The sequence below is a fragment of the Rhinopithecus bieti genome, unplaced genomic scaffold (genome assembly GCF_001698545.2).
Source record: "Rhinopithecus bieti isolate Rb0 unplaced genomic scaffold, ASM169854v2 scaffold_79532, whole genome shotgun sequence".
Lineage (NCBI taxonomy): Eukaryota > Metazoa > Chordata > Mammalia > Primates > Cercopithecidae > Rhinopithecus > Rhinopithecus bieti.
In genome coordinates this window covers 204197-224237 of record NW_016830370.1, presented here as the reverse complement: position 1 = coordinate 224237, position 20041 = coordinate 204197, and the positions used below count along the sequence as shown (strand labels likewise).

General features: G+C 55.1%; 1 protein-coding gene and 1 pseudogene across 2 annotated transcripts in view; one reads left to right on the top strand and one right to left on the bottom strand.

The window, feature by feature from the left end:
* Positions 1-8283, bottom strand: part of CTBP1 (C-terminal binding protein 1) — a 35131-nt gene extending 26848 nt beyond the window's left edge. Inside the window, 2 exon segments of the mRNA XM_017865400.1 lie at positions 2083-2277; positions 2409-8283. Coding sequence (XP_017720889.1) covers positions 2083-2089 — 7 coding nt within the window. The 5' untranslated portion in view covers positions 2090-2277; positions 2409-8283.
* Positions 8284-10118: 1835 nt separating this feature from the next.
* On the top strand, positions 10119-12735 carry LOC108524372 (uncharacterized; annotated as a pseudogene). Its single transcript, XR_001884032.1, has one exon. The product of XR_001884032.1 is annotated as an uncharacterized LOC108524372 (transcript).
* Positions 12736-20041: the final 7306 nt, after the last annotated feature.

The following is a 20041-nucleotide window of genomic DNA, read 5'->3' as shown; positions in this document are numbered from 1 at the left end:
GGCAGCTCCGTGAGGCGGGGGGACAGGAGGGACCCAGGACACTGGAGAACACAGATGGCAGCATGGGCCTCTGGGAATACGGTCGTCCCTTTCCTGCCTGGGCTACCGTGTGGCTGCCCAGAATCCCTGACGGGGTCACCAGTGTTTCATGTGGGACGCCCCCCACACTCTGCCTGGCATCACTTCCATTTATAGATTTGAAGGGAAAAGAAACAGAGCAAGGGAAGAAAAGGGTTAAAACCTATTAAAGTCCACTCTGTGCCCCTGACCTTCCCAGAACGAGATGATTAAAGATCATTAACACCCATTCCTTTTGCGTATGACACAACTAAGCTTCATTGAGACCAAGTGCAGAAATAAGGGCTCTGAGGCGTCACAGAAGCATGGCAGCTTCCAGGTACCGCCCAACGGCCCCGTGCTAGGCAGGGAGCACCAGGCAGGGCCACCGTCAGGCCCATGGCAGCTGGGCAGAGGCAGAGCTGGGGCCAGGGCCCAGCCGGTCCACCCCTAAAGACCGGCCCCAGGAGACCAAGCAGCCTCCAGAACTGTTCGGCCAGCAGGAGGGGAGGTGCAGGACAGAACCAAGAAACAGTGACCCAGGAGGCTCCCCAGTGGCCGCGGCCATAAGCACGCTCAGCTCAGTCTCCCACCCCATCCACCTGCTGGTGAGTAGAGGCCACCGAGCTGCCAGTATCCAGGAAGCAGGGAAGTGCCTCTTGGAACCCACGGCAGAGAAAAGAAACGCCCTGGTGGACAGCCCACGGATGCAGTGGGCCTGCAGCATGTGCCTGTAGGGGACGGGGCATGGGTCTCCACTGACCACCCCAAAGCCAAGGGCTCCCAGTACGGCTGGGCCCATGACCCTCCCACAAGGTCCTCGCGCCCCAGCGTCCTCGGAGGAGCCACTGGCCGTTCTGCCCACTTGCCTTCAAGACAGGAAAGGCACCAGGACCTGCCCAGACCCCGAGCATGGGGTCTGCACGGTCAAAACCGCGTCCTGGTTCACCTTTCCTTCATTTCCTCCGGACCGCAGCTGCCCACGAGCACCACAGGCAGCCGCCCAGTGACACTGTACATGGCCTCCCTCTGCACACGGCCTTCCTCCCCACTGTGCGTGGTGACTACTTCTCATGAGAGGAAAGGTTTACGTTGCTGTTTCTGAGTAAGCGGACAGACACCCGCTCTCAGCGTCCTTGGATTTCACTTCTGACAAGTAAGGCGTGGACACGCAGGACCACTGCAGACCACTCGGCTGCGTCGGAATTGCCTGGGGGGACTCCCGTGTGCTGGAGCAGTGGGAGCCGGGTTCCTCATCAGAACGGCCTGGGGGGACTCCCGGGTGCTGGGTGAGCGGGAACCGGGTCCCTCGTTGGAACTGCCTGTGGGGACTCCCGGGTGCTGGGTGCGTGGGAGCCGGGTTCCTTAGCGGAACGGTGGTGAGGGAGGAGCAGGTGGAGACACGAGGCCCCATTAGGTTCAGGCACCCAAGGTGCCTTCTCACATCACCCACGAGCTGCCCCCGACCACCGTGCCAGGGTTCCCCTGAACAGCCCCCTATGTGGGCTTGGGGACATACTCAGGAGGCTTCACATTCACACGGCCTGTGCTGAAGCAGGCTTCACAGCAACCCCCCAGCCCAAGACTGTTTCTAGCTGCACGCACTTCCGGGCCAGAGAACACAGATCAACCACGAGGAACAGCTCCACAGGGGCCGCAGCCCTGCTCTTGGGCAGCCGGGTGGACACCTGAGATTTCCAGGGTTCCATGTGGGGCTCTGCCCTCCTGCTGGTGGCCTCCACATGGAGGCCCTCCGTGCCTCTCGGACACTATCCGACAGAAACAGACAGCAGACACCATGGAAAGGCCTGACCAGCTGTGCTCTGCCGCCAGGTGTGCAGGAAGCGCTCCCTCGAGGGACACCCGTCCTCGCCCAGAGCACACTTGGGGCCAGGTGGCAGCAGTCAGGCCCGACGCCTGCACAGCCCAGGGCCCTCGACTTGACCCGAGGCAGTGCCTCCTCCACACGGTCGCAAAGAGACCAGCTGGCTTCACCTGCCACCGAAGCCAGGAACTCCTACCAACCTGACATCTCTTAATATGGCCTCAGCTTCCACGACCATGAATTCGACTTTTCAAAGCTTTTTATCTTCAGGATCCCCAGGCAGAACCGCGTCCTGTCTCGGAGCCTCATCCCACGTCCTTAATTGTCTCGAGCCAAAGCGCTCAGGCTTCTGATCCACGGCAATCACTGAAGCCTGCGTCGGGGTCAAAGTCTTACTAAAAATCAAACACAAGAGACACATTAAAATGCCATCGAAGATCCGACCAGAACTCACAGACTCCAGGGAACGCCTCAGAAGTGGACCTCACTGCATCTGCCACACCTGGGGCTGCTGTCTGGGACCTACCTGGACTTGGGAGCCTGCTGCCAGCCAGGGGCCCCGGCTCCTGCCGCACACACGTGGGGCGCTCACCCCGAGGTCACAGTGCCAGGCCCGAGGCTGGGCCCCAGTGGCCCCTAGGCTGACTCTTGGGAATAGCCCCCCCAGGGCTGCGGCCACCCCCACAGGCTCTAGCCGCACCCAGATGTCCCCAGTGTCCAAAAACCAGGGGGCGGAGAGCACAGGGTGTGTGCTATGGGCAGGGAAACTGCGGAAGGGCTCTGCCTCCTGTTCTGGAAAAGCTTCTATCTCATGTTACCGATTCCTGGGCCTCTGTGACCAGGCAAGGACGTGGAACTTCCCAGGAGCCACTGGGAGAGGAGCTGCTGGCTTTCCAGCATAAGGCCTGGTACTGCCTGCCCTGGGCCACGCCGGCTCCACCACTGACCCTTGGTGCATCCCAGTGACATTCCCTCGATTCTCCCAAAAGCACGGCTCAGCTCTTCCTGACCGCTACGACCAGGGCCTGGTGGGAAGCTGAGAGCGTGAACCCTGACGGCCGAATGCACAGGGGCAGGGTGCACAGGCCCTGAGGGGGCCAAGCCTTCCAGGAATGCAGCCCTGCAAGGTAGAGGGTGCTGGGAGTGCACCCGATTGCCCAGCCCTCGGGAGGGTGTCACTGAGCCACCCACACCTGACCCCTGCTCTGGCATGAAGACACAGCACAGGGGCTGACCCCAACGTGCAGCTGACATCAGGCTAACCAGGACAGGAGCCAGCCACCACCAGCCCAGCAGCGTGGCAGGCATGGGCAGAGACGACTGCCTGCCAGGCTAGGAGGGGCCACTCAGCCAAGCCTAAGACCCTGGTGGTGCGCTGTAAGGCCGCCCCTGCCAGAGGCCTCGCAGACAAATCTCCGCCCCTCAATTCCCTCTGCAGGATTCACACACACAGGCCGACCGCCTCCAGCTTCCAGAGACACCATCACAGGGGCTGAGGTGTAGCCCCACGCACACAGCTCCCATCCAGGGTCCCCAACACCACTCCTCACGGCAGGTGCTGTATGGGGCCTCCCGATGGAGGCCCCAAGAGCAACACTGTGGAGTGGGACCCCACTGCCTGCGTCTGGGCCCCCCTGACCTGCGCTGCAGCCTCCTGCCCTGAAGGCCAGATCCCCCCGTGGCACCCGGATCCTCCATAAAAACAGAAACTAAAAGGACAGGAGAAAACCACCCGAATGTCACACTTCACCCACGAACCAGCCTGGCCAGGGGGGAAAGCACCACGCCACCCACGCCCAGTCAAACTCATCAACACCAGCCAGTACTCATCGATACTGCCCACAGCAGCACGGCGTCGGCCGCTGCTCCTGGAGGCTCATCGACACCCATCAATACCACTCAATGCTTATCAATACTGGCCAGTACGTACCCACACCTGTGTCTCTGAGGAGGAAGCAGACGTGGGAAGGCCACCCTGGCCCTCCTGAAAGGACTCTGCAGTGAGGAGGCCGTGAGCTCCCGAGCCGAGGAACCTGCGGCAGGACTCCTGTGGCCCTGCACTCCCCGGGGTGGCCCTGCCAGGGCCCCATGCCACAGGGACCTCCTGCGGCTCCTTGTTCCAAGGCTGCCCCAGTTCAGGACAGACACCTGAGGCCCAGCACCTGGTTCTCCTCCAGGGGCCTCTGTCTCAGAAACAACCCTGGGGCAAGTCCGCCCACCATCTGCACCATCCTGGGGCCACAGTGCACCCACAAAGCAGCCCCCTGCTGGGCCACACCTGCCCCACTGACAGCCAGCGTCCAAGTCCTGGAACCCCCACCCAGGGTGATGCCGGAGGCCCTGGGCACCTCACGCCAGGGGGCTGACCTCCTACGGCCTTCCTGGCTGGCCGGTCAGGGTCAAGGGCTCCAGCTCTGTACCTCGCCCACACGCTCCGAGGTGAAGGCACTCGGCTCCCAGAGGGGCCTGCGCTGTCCAAACGCAGGACCCACACTGCTTTTCCTCATCAAAACCTCACAGCCACACACGGCTCTCAGCACAGCAACACAAGGACAGTCTCCAGGTTCTCACCCTGCAGACGCTTAACCTTACGTTATAAGAAAGCACTCAACAGACTCATGAGGGAAGTGAGTGCAGCGCACGTGGGAAGCTTGTGCTAGCTTCCTATTTTCCTATAAAGCTAAGACTGTTCTAAAATAAAAATTCATTTAAAGAAAATCGGGGTGAGGTGAGGGCAGCAGCCCCCAGGTTCTCTGGAGCCATCAAGTCCTGGGGTGGGGGCTGCACGGTGGCGGCCCGATGACCCCAGAGCCTCTTGGCCACATGTCAATACCCTATCTCTGGACACACATCACCAGCTGCTTGCTGGGTCCTCCCTCCTGTTGGCCATGCCTGCCCACTCGGCCCTGAACCATGTGTGTGCTGGGCATCGGTCCACTCTGGAGAGGGACCAGGGTTGCCCTGGCACATTGGGGGTCACCACGGGCTGGGACCTGCCCCCCCGCCAGACAGCCACAGCGGGTCTCTGGGCACTGGGGTTCCCAGGAAGTCACAGGGGACCCCAAGATGTGCCATGACTAAGCGGCTGCCCCCATTCCTTCCCCAGCCTCAGCACCTGGTCCCCATCCCCGCTTGCTCAGACCCAGGCTCGGCAGCCACCAACCCTCCACACCCCTCCACTGGCCAGCCCTGCTGGGCCAACCGGTCTGCTCCCCTCCCCGACAGCCTCTACCAGGACACTGTGTCCCAAAAGCCCCTGCTCACCAACCCCATCTTCTTTCCCCTCTCCACAGCAGCCCCTAAAGCCGCTGCCCAGGAAGGAGCTCCCCAACCACCAGAAGCGCACCCTCAGGTTGGGCGGTCTCACTGGCCCTCACCCTGCCCTGTCCCCGTAAGCCCTGATTACTTCAGGCTCGAGTGGCCATCTCATGACAAAGTTGTCCTGCCATAAGTCCCCAGCACAGCCATCTGGGCGTTGGTGAGATGCCCCCTTTGGCTGTCCAGGCCTGGAGGCCCCTGTGCTGCCCAGCCAGGAGCTGACATGAACGAAAGCTGTGCACAGCCTGACCTGGAGCCTTCCGGTCCTGAGATACAGCCACCTGCCACCCAGAGGGAACTGAGCCCCTGCCCTTCAACGGCAGAGAAGGCAGGCCCCCAAGAGGGACTACACAGCATCGTGGAGCCACTGGGCTGACAGCATGGGGCCACCAGAACCTCCCTCAGACACTGCCTGTCACCCACAGCTCCTTCGACGACAGCGCCCCAGACAGACACCGCCCAAGTCATCCACGAGCCGTTACAGCACCTCCGACGGCAGCATCCCTAGGAGCCAGGGAGCCACGGTACTCCACAAGGCCTGCGGGGCCGCATCACAGCTCAGAGGACACAGCGTAGGGGCTGCGATCAAAGGCACAGATTTGCCAGCAAGATTCCTCTCCAGGACACCCGTGGAGCCGTACGTTTCCCCGTTTATTCAGGGAGCACGAGCACATGCACATGCCCTGTGAGCTCCAGGACCCCCAGAACATCACCTTCCCGGCTCCTACCACGCGTGGGATATCAGGGCTACACCCCTTCCTCTCCCTCTCAACAGGACTTTCTACACACGACACAACTTGAGAGGCAGCCTCGGACACCTCTGAGGCTCACGCCAGCCATGCAGACAGGGCAGCCCAGCAGCCCTCACACCACAGATGGGCGGCAGGTCAGGGTGACACGGGTGGGCAGGGTGACACGGGTGGCGGGGGAGGGTGCATGGGCAGGCAGGGTGGCATGGGTAGGCAGGGTGGCACAGGCAGGCAGGGTGGCATGGGCCACACCAGGCCTGGGGAGTTGCTGGTGGTGCCAGGGGAGGGTCAGAAGGGGCCTGGTCCCAACGCCACCCACACCTCTCTCAGGGCCATAGCCCCAACTCCTCCCCATCCAAACCAACTGGGCTTCCCTCAGGGCCATCCTCACTCTCCTTCAACGCCCATAAGAACTGGCACCGCCTGGGGCCACCCAGAGAGACAACTCAAGGTTAATGTTTGGCTTGACAAAAGGCCACCGAAGAGATTTCTGACTTTACAGGAAAAAAGTGAACGCTTCCTCGTGGGAGATACCACATGGAGTGTGTGGCTGGATGAGCTTCTGGAAGGGACGGTCAGTGACGCAGGTGGCATCTTGTGGGTTACCCCGACCCAGTGTGGGGGAGAGTAGTGGGCCCTGGCCACTGCAGCTGACAATGGAGGACCTGGGGGGCAGACACTCCCAGCACAGAGCTCTTACCCACAACGACCAAAATCCAGCGACCACCAGAGGACCCCGGTACTCTGACCAGCGTTCCCTCGGGCGATGCAGTTCAACCACAGAACCCGGAGGACACCACCTGCTGCCTCCACCACCTCCTGGCCACCCCTGGGCCCTGAGCCAGGCCTGCACCGTCAGCACCACCCGGACGGAGCCCTCTCCAGCCCTGAGTGGAGTGGAAAACATGAAGTCCTTCTAGAAGGAGAGTCACCTGGGTAAACACCTCACAGGGCACATGCCTTTGACTTGGGCACTGCATGGGGAGTGCCAGGGCACATCCGGGCACAGAGCGCTGCCTAAAGGGTTCTCAGCAACACTAGTGGTACCAGCCGTACACCTCTTGGCTCAGGGACGCCACCATCAACTCAGACCAGGTCACACTCTGGGGGCACTGGCTACAGGAAGTTGAAAGGGCTAGTTACAGGCAGAGAAGAAAAACTGCCAGGCTGCTGGGGAGCCAGGTGTGGCTGAACAGCCACCTCTGAGCCCTAAAGGAAGAGACTGGGCCTCTCGAGCCTGGGGCCCACTTCCTGAAGAGCGTGACTACTTCTGTCCAGGGTTCCTCTAGAAAAAATTTATTAACAGAGTGACTGTTAACAGTGGCTGTCTGCTGGATAATGGAACCTTACACTACAAATGTCCAAAGAGTGGGGGGCTCCCAGCCCTTGGAGGAGGCAGACAGGACCGGCCAGCACCTCCAATCCCCCCAGGACGTGGCTGGGGTCGGTTCTGCGCCAAGTCCACAGGGCTGGGCCAAGGCTCATCCCACTCAGCAGAGGGACAGGACCAGCCCACAGTCCTGTGCACCCCGGGCCAAATCTCCCCTCCCCCACTGGCATGTTCTCAGGTTAATGACAAGTGTGTAGAAGGGAAGATCCTACTCACTGACATTCCCAACCACATGTCCACCTCTCAGAACTAACAGCTGCCCTGGTCAAGGCTAACAGGACGAAGTGCATGTTGCGGACATGTGAGACACCTCAAAAATGGCCAGGCAGGCGGACGAGGCAGCCCGGGCAGTGAGCAGATGCAGCCCCCACTGCATGTCCCTCCCAGAGCTCTGCAGAGGACGCCAGCATGGAAGCAAGTGCTCAAAGATGGGCGACAGCATCACAGAGGGCAAAACGCGTCTGCAGAGCTGACAGTGCCAACCAGGAGCCAAACCCAGACCCCAGAGGGAGGTGGCCAGGCCTGGGCAGGCAGGGGATACCTGGTGCTGAGGCCCAAGGCAGAGCCACGCCCTACAAAGTTCCAGGACACAGAACGAGGGACCCCCAAACCGCAGCTGCCATCCTCAGCTGCAACGGCAAATAGCTACCCCACGGTGCTGCCCCAACCCTGCCCCAAGCCGCAGACGAGTACACAGACGCGCACAGGCCACCCGCTAGGAGCTTAGCGAGGACGCCCGCGGCGCGGGCCCAGCCACCAGCGCCGTTTTCTTCCCCAGGGACGTGTGCTCCCTGCCGAGCTCCTACAGAAACGCTGGAGAGGACTTGGGGGGTGGTGCTCGGGCTCCACGGAGCACCCTGCGCACCCGCCGCCTCGGCCCTGGCTCCGGGCCCTCTAGCCCCAACTCTCAGGGTTTCACCTCCCCACTCAGGGCACCGGAAAGGGCGCGACCGCCTTCCCTTTTCCCCACTGGATGGGAATTCTGTCCCGGCAATCGCGGAGACTACAGCAAAAGGGCTCTGGCCCCGGCCGGGCTTCTGGACACCGGCGCCCTTGGAGGCCGCCAGAGCACGCTCCAGCCTTGGCCCGGGGATCAGGCGCGCGGGCTCTGCCTCTGCAGCGGGGTCGAGGCAGAGAGACGCTCCGCGGAGCGGCCCGGGCCGGCCCAGGACGCGGGCGCTGCAAGATGGCGATGGCCTTGAGCCCGGCGTCCGCCCGTGCTCCCTGCTTCCGCGGCCGCAGCCCGCGAGGAAGGCGCCCCGGGACCTGGGCCGGCACAGGCAGGGGCAGGTGGGGGCGCCGGGCCGGTCCAGGACCTCGCGGAGTTCGCGGGAGCGGAGAACCCCGGGGCCCTCCCGCGTCACCGCCGGGGGCTGCGCTTTGGGCTCGGTCTGAGGGCGGCGGCCTCCTCCACGGTCAGACCCGGCGCCCGGGCCCCGTCCCCTTCCCCCACAGCGCGCGGCCGCGTCGCCGCGCCCCAGGGCGGGAGGGGCGCCTCGCGAGTGGCCCGGGAGCGGCGCGCCCAAAACACCCCTAGCTCGCACGCCGCAGCTCCACCCCCGTTCCGGCAGGCCCAGCCCCGGGGTCGTGACGGGGACGGGGTAGCGCCGGGGGATCGGACTCGGGTGACTCCCGGGCCTGCAGGCGCTGGGTTCGGTGGCGAGCGCGCTACCAGCGCGGCGTTCACCTGCGCCGGGCCGCGGGCGGGAGGCAGACGGCGGCGCTCGCTCACACGCAGCGGCCGCGCATGCGCACGACACTTTCGCGGTCCCGCCCCCGACGCGGCACGCGCGGACGCCGGCGCGCACGCGCATCGCACACAAAGCCGACGGCCGCGGGCGCGCGCCGGCCCGCCCCCGCCCGCCCACCGCGCGCCCCCCGCCGCCCCCGCCCGCGCCGGAAACGGCGCGCGCGCGCGCGGCCTTACCGAGCGCAGCCTTGTGAGCACGTGCGAGCTGCCCATCGAGAGGCGCGAGCGGCCGCGGGGCCCCGACCACTCCGGCGCGCTGCGCCGCCGCAAGTCCGGCGGGCTGACCGTCCGCTGCTCCGCCCCGCCCGCCTGCGCCTGGCCGACCGCCGGCCTTGAGCCACTCCGCCCCGCCAGCTACTTCATTAACGTGAGACCAGGCAGGCCCCCCGCGGCCGCCTGAAGCCGCGCTCCGATATACGACCCCCACGAGTGACACGTGCGTATTCGGGTGGGGACCCCAAAAAAAAACGGCGGCGGACGCGGCGGGCTGTGTGACCCTCGTCGCGTTGTCTCCGGTGATCCCCCGCGAGGCTGGGGGCGCGCGGCGACGGGAGCTCACGCGGCGGTCGAGGGCCCGTACCTCCTCGGCCGGTCGGGGCGCGGCTGCGGGGGGGCGGCGGAGCCTGGCGGGGGTGTGTAAGCTTCGGGACCTGGAGCCGTGGTGGAAGCCCGAGGGCCTGTTCCGCACGTTCTAAACCGCTCTGTCCCCGAGTTAGAGGCGCCAGGGGTCGGGCCAGGTCTGCACCCGCTGGGCGGGAGCGCCGCCGCCCGCGAGGCCCCTACGGGTCGGCGCCGGGCCCGGAAGCCGAGGCAGGGTCGCCCACGTCAGCGCCCGGAACGGACCCGAACGTAAATGGCGCTCCTCCGCGCCGCGGCTGCCCCGCTCCCTTCCCGCCCCGCCAGCCGCCGCCCTCCCGCGCTCGCTTCTGGCCCTGCGGCCTGGCCCGTGCGCCTACGAAGAGCTTGTCCTTGCGGTGCCGCTGTCCGCGGGGCTGGCCAGGGGGACCTAGGCCGCGGGTTTCACCCATCGCCCCCACCCGGGCCCTGATTTACCGTCCAAGAGCCGGCCGCACATGGGGCCCCGGGAGGAGAAGCGCGCCCGCCCCAGTGCGTCCCCAGCCGCGGGGACCCTGACTCCGGGAGGGGCCGCGTCCTGCCCGGCCCAGCGCGCTGTCCCCGGCCCGGGAAGTTCAGGGCTGGAGAACCCCCTTCCCGACCCCGTTTTTCCTTTAACAAGAGTAGGGTTTGTAGCCAACCAACCTCCAGGCAGCTCAGCTCTGCTGCTGCCCGCTGCCGGAGACGCCCCGACCGGGAAGGGCCCGAAAGTCCCTTCAGGGAGAGGCCGCACCGGGCCTGCTCACCCAGGGGCTGCCCCTGCAGACTCTCCCGAGGGGCCCAGGGATATTCCTGGCGCCTCGAGTGGACGCTTCCATCCACCCCGTGGGGAGGGCCTCTGCGCGTGGCTACTCTGAGCACACTGGAATGATCAGATAGTTGCATTTCAGAAACCACAGCCTGGAGACGGAATGATACAGACTCCTATCCGAGAGAGACACCTGCTCTAGTTTCGCCGTGGTTCGTGAGGACGCGTCCTAGGCTGCCCTGAGAAGCCCATGTCTGCCCTTCGAGGCCTGGGAAGACGTCTGACCCCACTGACAGTGCTGGGTCCTCAGTCGGGCCTGCCATGCGTACCGCTTTCTGTTCTAAGACCGGGCTGCCCAGCTGTGGCCTGGAGGAAACCTGGCAGGTGTCACCAGAGCTTTGGGGAGGGTGAGGCCCTGTCGGGGAAGCCCAGTGGGAGTCATGAAGGAGGGAATACGTGTGGAGCCCTTGTAGGGGGAGGGGCAGCCCTGCAGAGATCTAAGAAAATTCCAGAAAAATGAGCAGCAACCTGCAAGGCCAGACATCGGTGCAGGGGACAAGGGGTCACAGATGGAGGGGCCTAGGTGAGGCTGCCGGGAAGGGACGATGTGGTTGGTGGGGTGCACAAGCAGGGACCACACTGGGCTTTCCTGTCTGCTCGGCATGGACAGCCAGCCCAGGAGAAGGCAGCAGGGACGTGCCACCCCCTCTTTCCCCAGAGAAGCTGGGGACAGACGGGTCCTAGGCACTCCATCCTCTGCAGCAAGTCAGGTTGTGATTTACTGGGCGTTGGTGAATAAAATGGAGAGGCTTCTGGGGAGAAATTCCTGGCTCCCCCGTGGACTTGCAGAGCTCAACAGGCAGCCACGTGGCTGAGTGTCCAGCAAACATCACATAAGGCTTTGGGTCCTGTAGGTGAGGCTGCCATGAGCAGCAAGCTCAGTCCAGAAGAGCAGTTCCTCTCCAGGATCCATTTCCTGCGCACTTTTATGTCCAGTGTAGCTGGAGCAGAGCTCTCGGGAATTCCACAGGCAACTAAGAACGGAGAGGGATGCCAGCCAGGGATCCGTCGTCTTCCCCATCAGAACGCCCCATGGCCTCCGTCTGCACAGTGTCCCTCTGCACAACTTGTCAGTGTGTTATCACGACTCTTATATGACCCTGGCCCGTCCCACTCCCCTGGCTTGTTCCAAGTGCTTCCTTCTCCAGCTGTGGTTCTGGCTGCAGAGCTGTCTGCTCCCCACGTTACGCAACTCCAGCCAAGATTCCTACACCTAAATGTGACTGTGTTGCTCACAAAGAAGCCTCAGTTTTGTGTGCACCCAGCCGTGTGCACAGCTCGTCCCAACCCCAGTGGGCGCTGCCTGCCTCTCCCACCTCTAGTCCTTCCCATGATGAGCAGATGACCGCCGCCCTCCAGGGTCAGTGTTTGGCTGCTCTTGTGCCTGCCCATCTGCCTCCCTGTGCCTGGGCCTGTCATGTGCCTGCACACAGGAGGGTCCCGTGGCGTTTGCCCTACACAGATGGGCTATCCTAGGAGCTGCTGGAGAGTCACCTTGGTGGGGATGCCAGAGGCCTGGGCACTAGGTTCCCCCTCTCCAGCCTCCATTCCCACACGGGGTATTTTTGTCCATCGCGTGGGACAACCTAGTATTGGGGGAAAACTCAGTCCACTCTAAAGAAGCATCGGCATTTTGGATGGACGAATGCTGCTTCATGCGACTCCACATCAATGGACTATATTACTCAACTCGGGTATTTATGAGTGCTCCTGTGTGCCAGCCAGGTGTGAAAGAAAAACTCCAACTTACTTGACACCAGGACAAACCAGGTAGATCACTGCGTCTGGTTCCTCCTCTTTCTGCCAACTCTCCTGGACCACCGTTCTGATTTCTGGCACAGAGTCGGGGGCGAGCTCATCACTACCCAGAGTGTCTGGCGTGCAGCCAAAGGCCCCCATTTTATCAGTCGGTGTGTTCAGTATCACACACAAGACAAGGGCCACCCTATCACTTCACATACCTCAAATACAAAAAGTGCCTGGGAACATTGATGAGGTATTAAAGGAAACCACTGGTGTTGTCAGTCATGTACACACAGAAAAAAAAAATCATTTTTATTTATTTATTTATTTTGAGACAGAGTTTCGCTCTTGTTGCCCAGGCTGGAGTGCAATGGTGCATCTCAGCTCAGTACAACCTCTGCCTCCCAGGTTCAAGCGATTCTCCTGTTTCAGCCTCCCGAGTAGCTGGAATTGTAGAACACCCATCACCACGTCCAGCTAATTTTATGTATTTTTAGTAGAGATGGGGTTTCACTGTGTTGGTCAGGCTGGTCTCGAACTCCTGACCCTCAGGTGATCCACCCGCCTCAGCCTCCCAAAGTGCTGAGATTACAGGCATGAGCCACTACAGGCATGAGCCACTGCGCCCGGCCAAAAACAACCAAGAATTTTTAACAATAAAATGACCAACAAGTAAACTTGAAACAAAAATGGACAAATATCTAAAATATTTTAAATGTATATATTTTAATTGGCAAATAATAATTGTATATATTTATTGTTTACAACTTGTTTTAAAACGTATACATTGTGGAATGGCTAAATCAAGTTAATTAACATGCATTAACTCATATACTTGTTGTTTTTTGGTGTGGTGAGAACACTTAAAATCTACTCTCAGCAATTTTCCAGCACACGATATATTGTTACTAACTATAGTCATCATGTCCTACTATAGATCCCTAGAACATATTCCTCCAATGTAACTCAAATGTATCCCTTGACCAACATCACTGCCCAGCCCCAGCCCCAGATAAACACCATTCTACCCTCTGCTTCTGTGAGTTCAACTTTTCTAGATTTCACCTGTAAGTGAGATCATGCAGCATTTGTCTTTCTGTGCCTGGGTTTTTCACATAACGTCCTTCTGGTTCATCCATATTGTCATATATGGCAGCCTTGTCTTCCTTTTTAAGGCTGACTGGTATATACACCATATTGTCTACCTAAAATATTTTTAATACAATAGCTGAAAACTGCCACATAACTTGTATAACTGCTATAAGGGCTTGGTTTTCAGCCCTAAGATGGGAAGAGAAGTAACATCTACCTTGCAGGATGACTGCAAGCTGTAAAGTGCCACAAAGCCCAGGGGAGCCCAGAACCGCCACTGTAGGACAGGTCCTCTGGAAGCAGACAGACCTGCCTTGTTACTTTAGCCCTCCAGAGTCCAGTTTAGCCAGGGATGAAATGAGTACAAAAGAACACCTTTCTTGTAGGATTGCAAAATGATACAGAGGACGTCTTCATCCATTCTGTGCTGCTATAACAGACTACTACAGAGTGGGTAACTTATAGTTTACAGAAGCTTGTTGGCTTATGGTTCTGGAGGCTGGGAAGTTCAACCTCAAGGGGCTGCATCTGGTGAGGGCCTTCTTGTTGCATCTTCACATCGCAGAACAGCAGAAGGGCAAAGAGAGAGAGAAAGCAAAGGGTGCTGAATGCACCCTTTTATAAGACGCCCACTCCCATAACAGCACCAGCCCATTCAGAAGGGCAAAGTCCTCGTGGCTGAATTGCCTCTCAGAGGTTCCACCTCTTAAGATCATCACAATGACAATCAAACTTCAATATGAATTTTGGAGGGGACAATTATTCAAACCAGAGCAGAGAGGGATGGCAAATGTTCTGAAAACAAGCCTAGAAATTGATCTTAGAAATAGTGCAAAAGTAGATTTCCACTTCTGTCTTTACCTGTGATGGTCTAACCCCAAAAGCCTCCCAGAACAGAACTTGTGAGCACAAGATAGAAACAACAAACTTTTGAGGCACTGCTGAGCTCACAAGGAGGTCAGGGATGTGACAGGAACCAGAGACAAACAGAAGACTGAAAACCAGGTCTTGAAGTGTAAGAGCCAAAGGGCAGCAGCCCGGGAGAATGTTGGTCCGGAGCCTCGGGATTTAAGTCTCCGCACTTACATGGGAAAGGAGACGAGGCCTCCCTGGATCCACGTGAATCGGGAACTGGAACAAGGGCACTCAAAGGGCTACACCCTCAGCAGAGATATGAACAACTGTGCCCACAGAAGTAGGATGAAAATAGGAAGAAAATAGGATGGTTCTGTGTTTGCCTGCCTGTTGTGGTTCTGTGAGACAGAAACAGTTTTGTTGACAATTGATAATCAGGACTCAGAGTCTCGTTAGACTTCAGGTATTGAATTTTTCTTTTTTGAGACAGGGTCTAGCTGTGTTGCCCACGCTGGTCTTGAACTCCTGGGCCCAAGTGATCGTCCTACTTTGGCCTCCCCAAATGCTGGGATTAGAGGAATGAGCTACTGTGCCCAGCCTAGGTGTCAAATTTTCACAGGTTTCACAATCCAGGCCTTACCACCCCTGCAGCAAACAACTTGATATAAAACCTGGGCCCAGGCCAGTAAGACCTTTGATGTCCATGACAGAAGCAGGCACAGTGATAGAAGCAAAATCACATAGACATTCTCAATCTAGCCCCCTCCAATTCCTACCCATAAAACCCACTGAAGATGAATTTACAATCATAAAGTACAAGACATGCAATGAAAGAACCACATGAGGGAAGTCAGCAGATGTGTGAAAGCAGGAACGGACTCCCTCACCAAAGGTCTTCAGAAGGTGAATCGAGCAAAAAAGAGAACATTAATTAAACATGTTTAACATGGTTAAGAATTACAGTAACAAAAGAAGTAAATGAGGCTGGGCACGGTGGCTCACGGCTGTAATCCCAGCACTTTGGGAGGCCGAGGTGGGTGGATCACCTGAGGTTGGGAGTTCGAGACCAGCCTGACCAACAAGGAGAAACCCCATCTTCACTAAAATTACCAAATTAGCTGGGCGTGGTGGTGTATGCCTGTAATCCCAGCTACTTGGGAGGCCGAGACAGGAGAATTGCTTGAACCCGGGAGGCGGAGGTTGCGGTGAGCCGAGATTGTGCCATTGCACTCCAGCCTAGGCAACGAGAGCGAAACTCCATCTCAAAAAAAAAAAAAAAAAAAAAAAAAAAAAAAAAAAGTAAATGAACAAGAATACGATTGCAAGGGAATGGGGGAAGAATAGGCAGTTTTGAAGAACTAAATGGAATATCTAGACTGGAAAACCATACTTGCTAAAATTAACTCAATGAGTGAGTTAAAAAGCAATTTAGACCCAGCTCAAAGCTGAATTTGTGATATATGCAGAAATTACTTCTGGTGTGAGGCAGAGCATGATGACAGAATGAGGAGATCCCAAACATCTTTGAGAGTTCCATTCTGAATGATTAGAAGAATGAGGAAGCAACAGTATTTAAAAAGATAATGACTAAGAAAGTTCTATACTTCATGAAAAATGTGAATCCTAAGATTCAGGAACACTGTGAGACTTGAACTGGTGGAAAAAAATGAAACTACACTTCTACATTTAGGAGTAAAACTACAGAATACAAAAGACAAAAAAAATTTAAAGTGAAAAAGAAAACCATTCAGATTACACCAAAAGCAGTTATCTTGAAAGCAGTCTTATCAATTACAATGATAAAAGCCAAGCAATAGTCAAATATCTATGTTTTTAAAGTCACAAAACAAAATAAGTAGTAACACAGGATTCTATACATAGCATTATTTGTTATCTATTGGGGCATAATAAAATTCCCTGCAACTTTGCAGCTTAAAAAACATTCAGTATCTCACCATTTCCATGAGTCAGGAATCCAGGCATGGCTTGAGTCCTCTGCATATTGGCTTCTCACTAGACTGCAATCAAGACAATGGCACAGCATCTGTGGTCTCATCTGAAGGCTTGCCTGGGGAAGTCTGCATCTGAGCTTACTCTTCATGGGCTGTTGGGCAGAGGGACCCTAAGCTCCCAGCCACGTAGGCTCTCCCATGGGGCAGCTTCTCTCAACAAAGCACACCAGACAAGAGGACAACACACAGTCTTCTAGGAAGAAGAAAGCCACAATCTTTTTTTAAAAAAGCAAAGCAATATTTGCGTAATTGTCACTTGGTTTGAGAAGTGGAACACTGTGTCAAAAACCCCTCCAAAGCCCCCACCAGTAACTGCCCTCCTCCTTCTCCCCAGTGCAACGACTGCCCTCACTTGTCTTTTTTTCAACTTTTAAAGTTTGTAGTAAAATGCATATAACTTAAAATTACAACCTTAATCATTTTAAGTGTACAGTTTGGTGGTGTTAAATACACTCGTGATGTGCAACCATCACCACCATGCATTTGTGTAGAACTCTTTCCATCTTGCAAAACTGAAACTCTGTCTCCATTAAACAATAATTCCTCATTTCCCTTCCCCTGGCCCTGGTACCCACCATTCTACTTTCTGTTTCTATAATTTTGACTAGTCTAGCCACCTCATATAAGTGGAATTCTGTAATAGTTGTATTTTTGGCAACTGGCTTATTTCACTTAGCACAGTGTCCTCAGGATTCATCCATGTTGCAGCCTGTGTCAGAATCTCATCCCTTTTTTCGTTTCGTTTTGTTTTGTTTTGTTTTTTTTGAGACAGAGTCTCGCTCCATTGCCCAGGATGGAGTGCAGTGGCGCGATCTCGGCTCACTGCAACCTCTGCCTCCCAGGTTCAACCGGTTCCCTGCCTCAGCCTCCTGAGTAGCTGGGATTACAGGCGGGTGCCACGACGCCCGGCTAATTTTTTGTATTTCTTTTTAGTAGAGATGGGGTGAATCTCATCCCTTTTTAAGGCTAAATAGTATCCCATTGTTTATACCACATTCTGCTTATTCATTTATCCATCAATGGGCACTTGGGTTGTGATATGGTTTGGCTGTGTCCCCACCCAAATCTCATCTTGAATTTTGGTTCCCACAACTCCCACGTATTGTGGGAGGGACCCAGTGGGAAGTAATTGAATCATGAGGGCAGGTCTTTCCCATGATGTTCTCGTGATGGCGGATAAGTCTCATGAGATCTGATGGTTTTACAAAGGGGAGTTTTCCTGCACAAGTTTTCTTATCTTGTCTGCCACCATGTGAGATGTGCATTTCACCTTCTGCCATGATTGTGAGGTCTCCCCAGCCACGTGGAACTGAGTCCATTAAAACTCTTTCTCCTTATAAATTACCCAGTCTTGCATATGTCTTTATCAGCAGCATGAAAATGGACTAACACAGGTTGCGTCCATGTTTTAGCTATTGTGAATAATGCTGCTATGAACATGTGCATACAAATACCTCTTTGAGACCCTGCTTTCAATTCTTTTGGGTATATGTGCAGAAATTCAGTTGCTGGGTAATTCTACTTTTAATTTTTTGAGGAACCACCATACTGTTTTCCATCATGGATGTACCATTTCACATTCCTAGCAATGGTGCAGAAGGGTTCCAGTTTCTCCACATCCTCACCAACACTTGTTATTTTCTGGAATTTTTGTGTTTTTTTGTTTGCTTGTTTGTTTTATTAATATAGTAACCAACCTAATGGTGTCAGGTGGTATATCATTGCAGTTTTGTTTTGTTTTTTGTTTTTAAGGCAGGGTCTCACTCTGTTGCCCATGCTGGAGTGTAAGTGGTGCAATCATAGCTTACTGCAGACTTGACCTCCTGGGCTCCAGTGATCCTCCTACCTCAATCTCCTGAGTAGCTGGAAATACAGGCAACCACCACCATGCCTGGCTAATTTAACATTTTTTTTTTTAGAGACATGACGGGGGTCTCACTATGTTGTGCAGGCTGATCTTGAACTGGGCTCAAGCAATCCCTCAGCCTCTCCAAGTGCTGGAATTACAGGTGTGAGCCACTATACCCTAGCCTCATTGTAGTTTAGATACGCATTTGCCTAATGAATGGCGATGTCAAACATTTTTTATATGCATATTGCCCATTTGAGTACTTATTTAGAGAAATGTCTATTCAAGTCGTGTCTATTTTTGAATCAGCTTGTTGTTTCGTTGAAGAGTTTTAGGAGTTTTCTATGTATTAAGGATACTAATTCTTCATCACATATGCAACTTGCAACTATTTTCTCCCATCTAGCAAGTTGCCTGTTTACTCTGTTCACATTGTCTTTTGCCTGTGCTTTTGTTGTCATATCCAAGAAATCATTGCCAAACCCAAAGTTGTATAGCTTTGTCTTATTGTTTTTTAGAGTTTTACAGTTTTAGGTGGTACATTTAGGTTTTTGTAGTTTGTATATGGTGTGAAGCAAAAGATCCAACTTTATTTTTTTGTAAATTAATGTCCTGTTTTCCCAACACTGCTTGTCAAAAAGACTATTCTTTTCCCCACTGAACGGTCTCAGCACCTTGTCAAAGATTATTTGACCATATATGTGAAGGTTTATTTCTGAACTCTGTGCTCTATTTCATTGACCTATGTGTCTGTCTCTGTGCCAATGTGGTACTGGCATAAAGACAGACACATAGGTCCAGGGTACCACACTGGCATGAAGACAGACTGTAGATTACTGTATTCTTGATTACAGCTTTGTAGCAAGTTTACCAGATTACTAAATTATTGATTACTGTAGCTTTGTAGTAAGTTCTGAAATCAGGAAGTGTAAGTCCCCTAACTTTCTTCTTTTTTTTCAACATTGTTTTTACTATTTGGGATCCCTTGAGGTTCTATATGAGTTTTAGGATGGGTTTTTCCATTTCTGAGAAAGGCTTTGTGGTTTTGATGGGATTGAATTAAATCTGTAGATCACTTTGAGTACTATTGACATCTTCCAATCCACAAACATGGGATGTGTTTTCATTTATTTATGTCTTCTTTAATTTCTTACTGCAACTTTTTTGTAGTTGTCAGTACAGAAGTCTTTCACCTCCTTGGTTAAGCTAATTCCTAATTTTTTTTTTTTTTTGGCTGCTACTGTAAGTAGAACTGTTTTCATAATTTCCTTTTCAAACTGTTCACTGTTAGCATGAACAATGTATTGACTTTGTATCCTGCTACTTAGCTGAATTCACTTATTAGGTCATTTATTTTTCATGCCTAATTGCTCTGGCTAGCACTTTTAGTACTATGCTGAATAGCAGTGGGGAAACAGGCACCCTTCCTTGTGGGTTTTTCGTATATGACTTTTATTATGTGTTGTCGAAGCAGTTTCCTTTTATTCCTAGTTTGTTAAGTGTTTTTCTTTAAATCATAAAATGTGTGGAATTTTGTCAAATGCTGCCTCTGCATCAATTCAGATGGTTATGTGGGGGATTATTTTCCCCTTCTGGAAATGTCGTGTATTGCACTGATCCATTTTCAGTTGAGCCATCTTAGTACTCCAAGAATAAGTCACACTTGGTCGTAGTGTATAATCCTTTTAATATGCTGCTGAATTAGGTTTGCTAGCATTTTGTTGAGAATTTTCACATCTATATTCATCAAGGATGTTAGTTCTGTAGTTGTTTTGTTGTTTGAGACAGGGTCTTGCTCTGTCACCCAGGCTGGAGTGCAGTGACGCAATCTTGGCTTACTGCAACCTATACCTCCTGGCTCAAGCCATTCTCCTACCTCAGTTTCCTGAGTAGCTGGGACTACAGGCACATGCCACTATGCCTAATTTCTGTATTTTGTGTAGAGATGGGGCTTCCCCACGTTTCCCAGGCTGGTCTT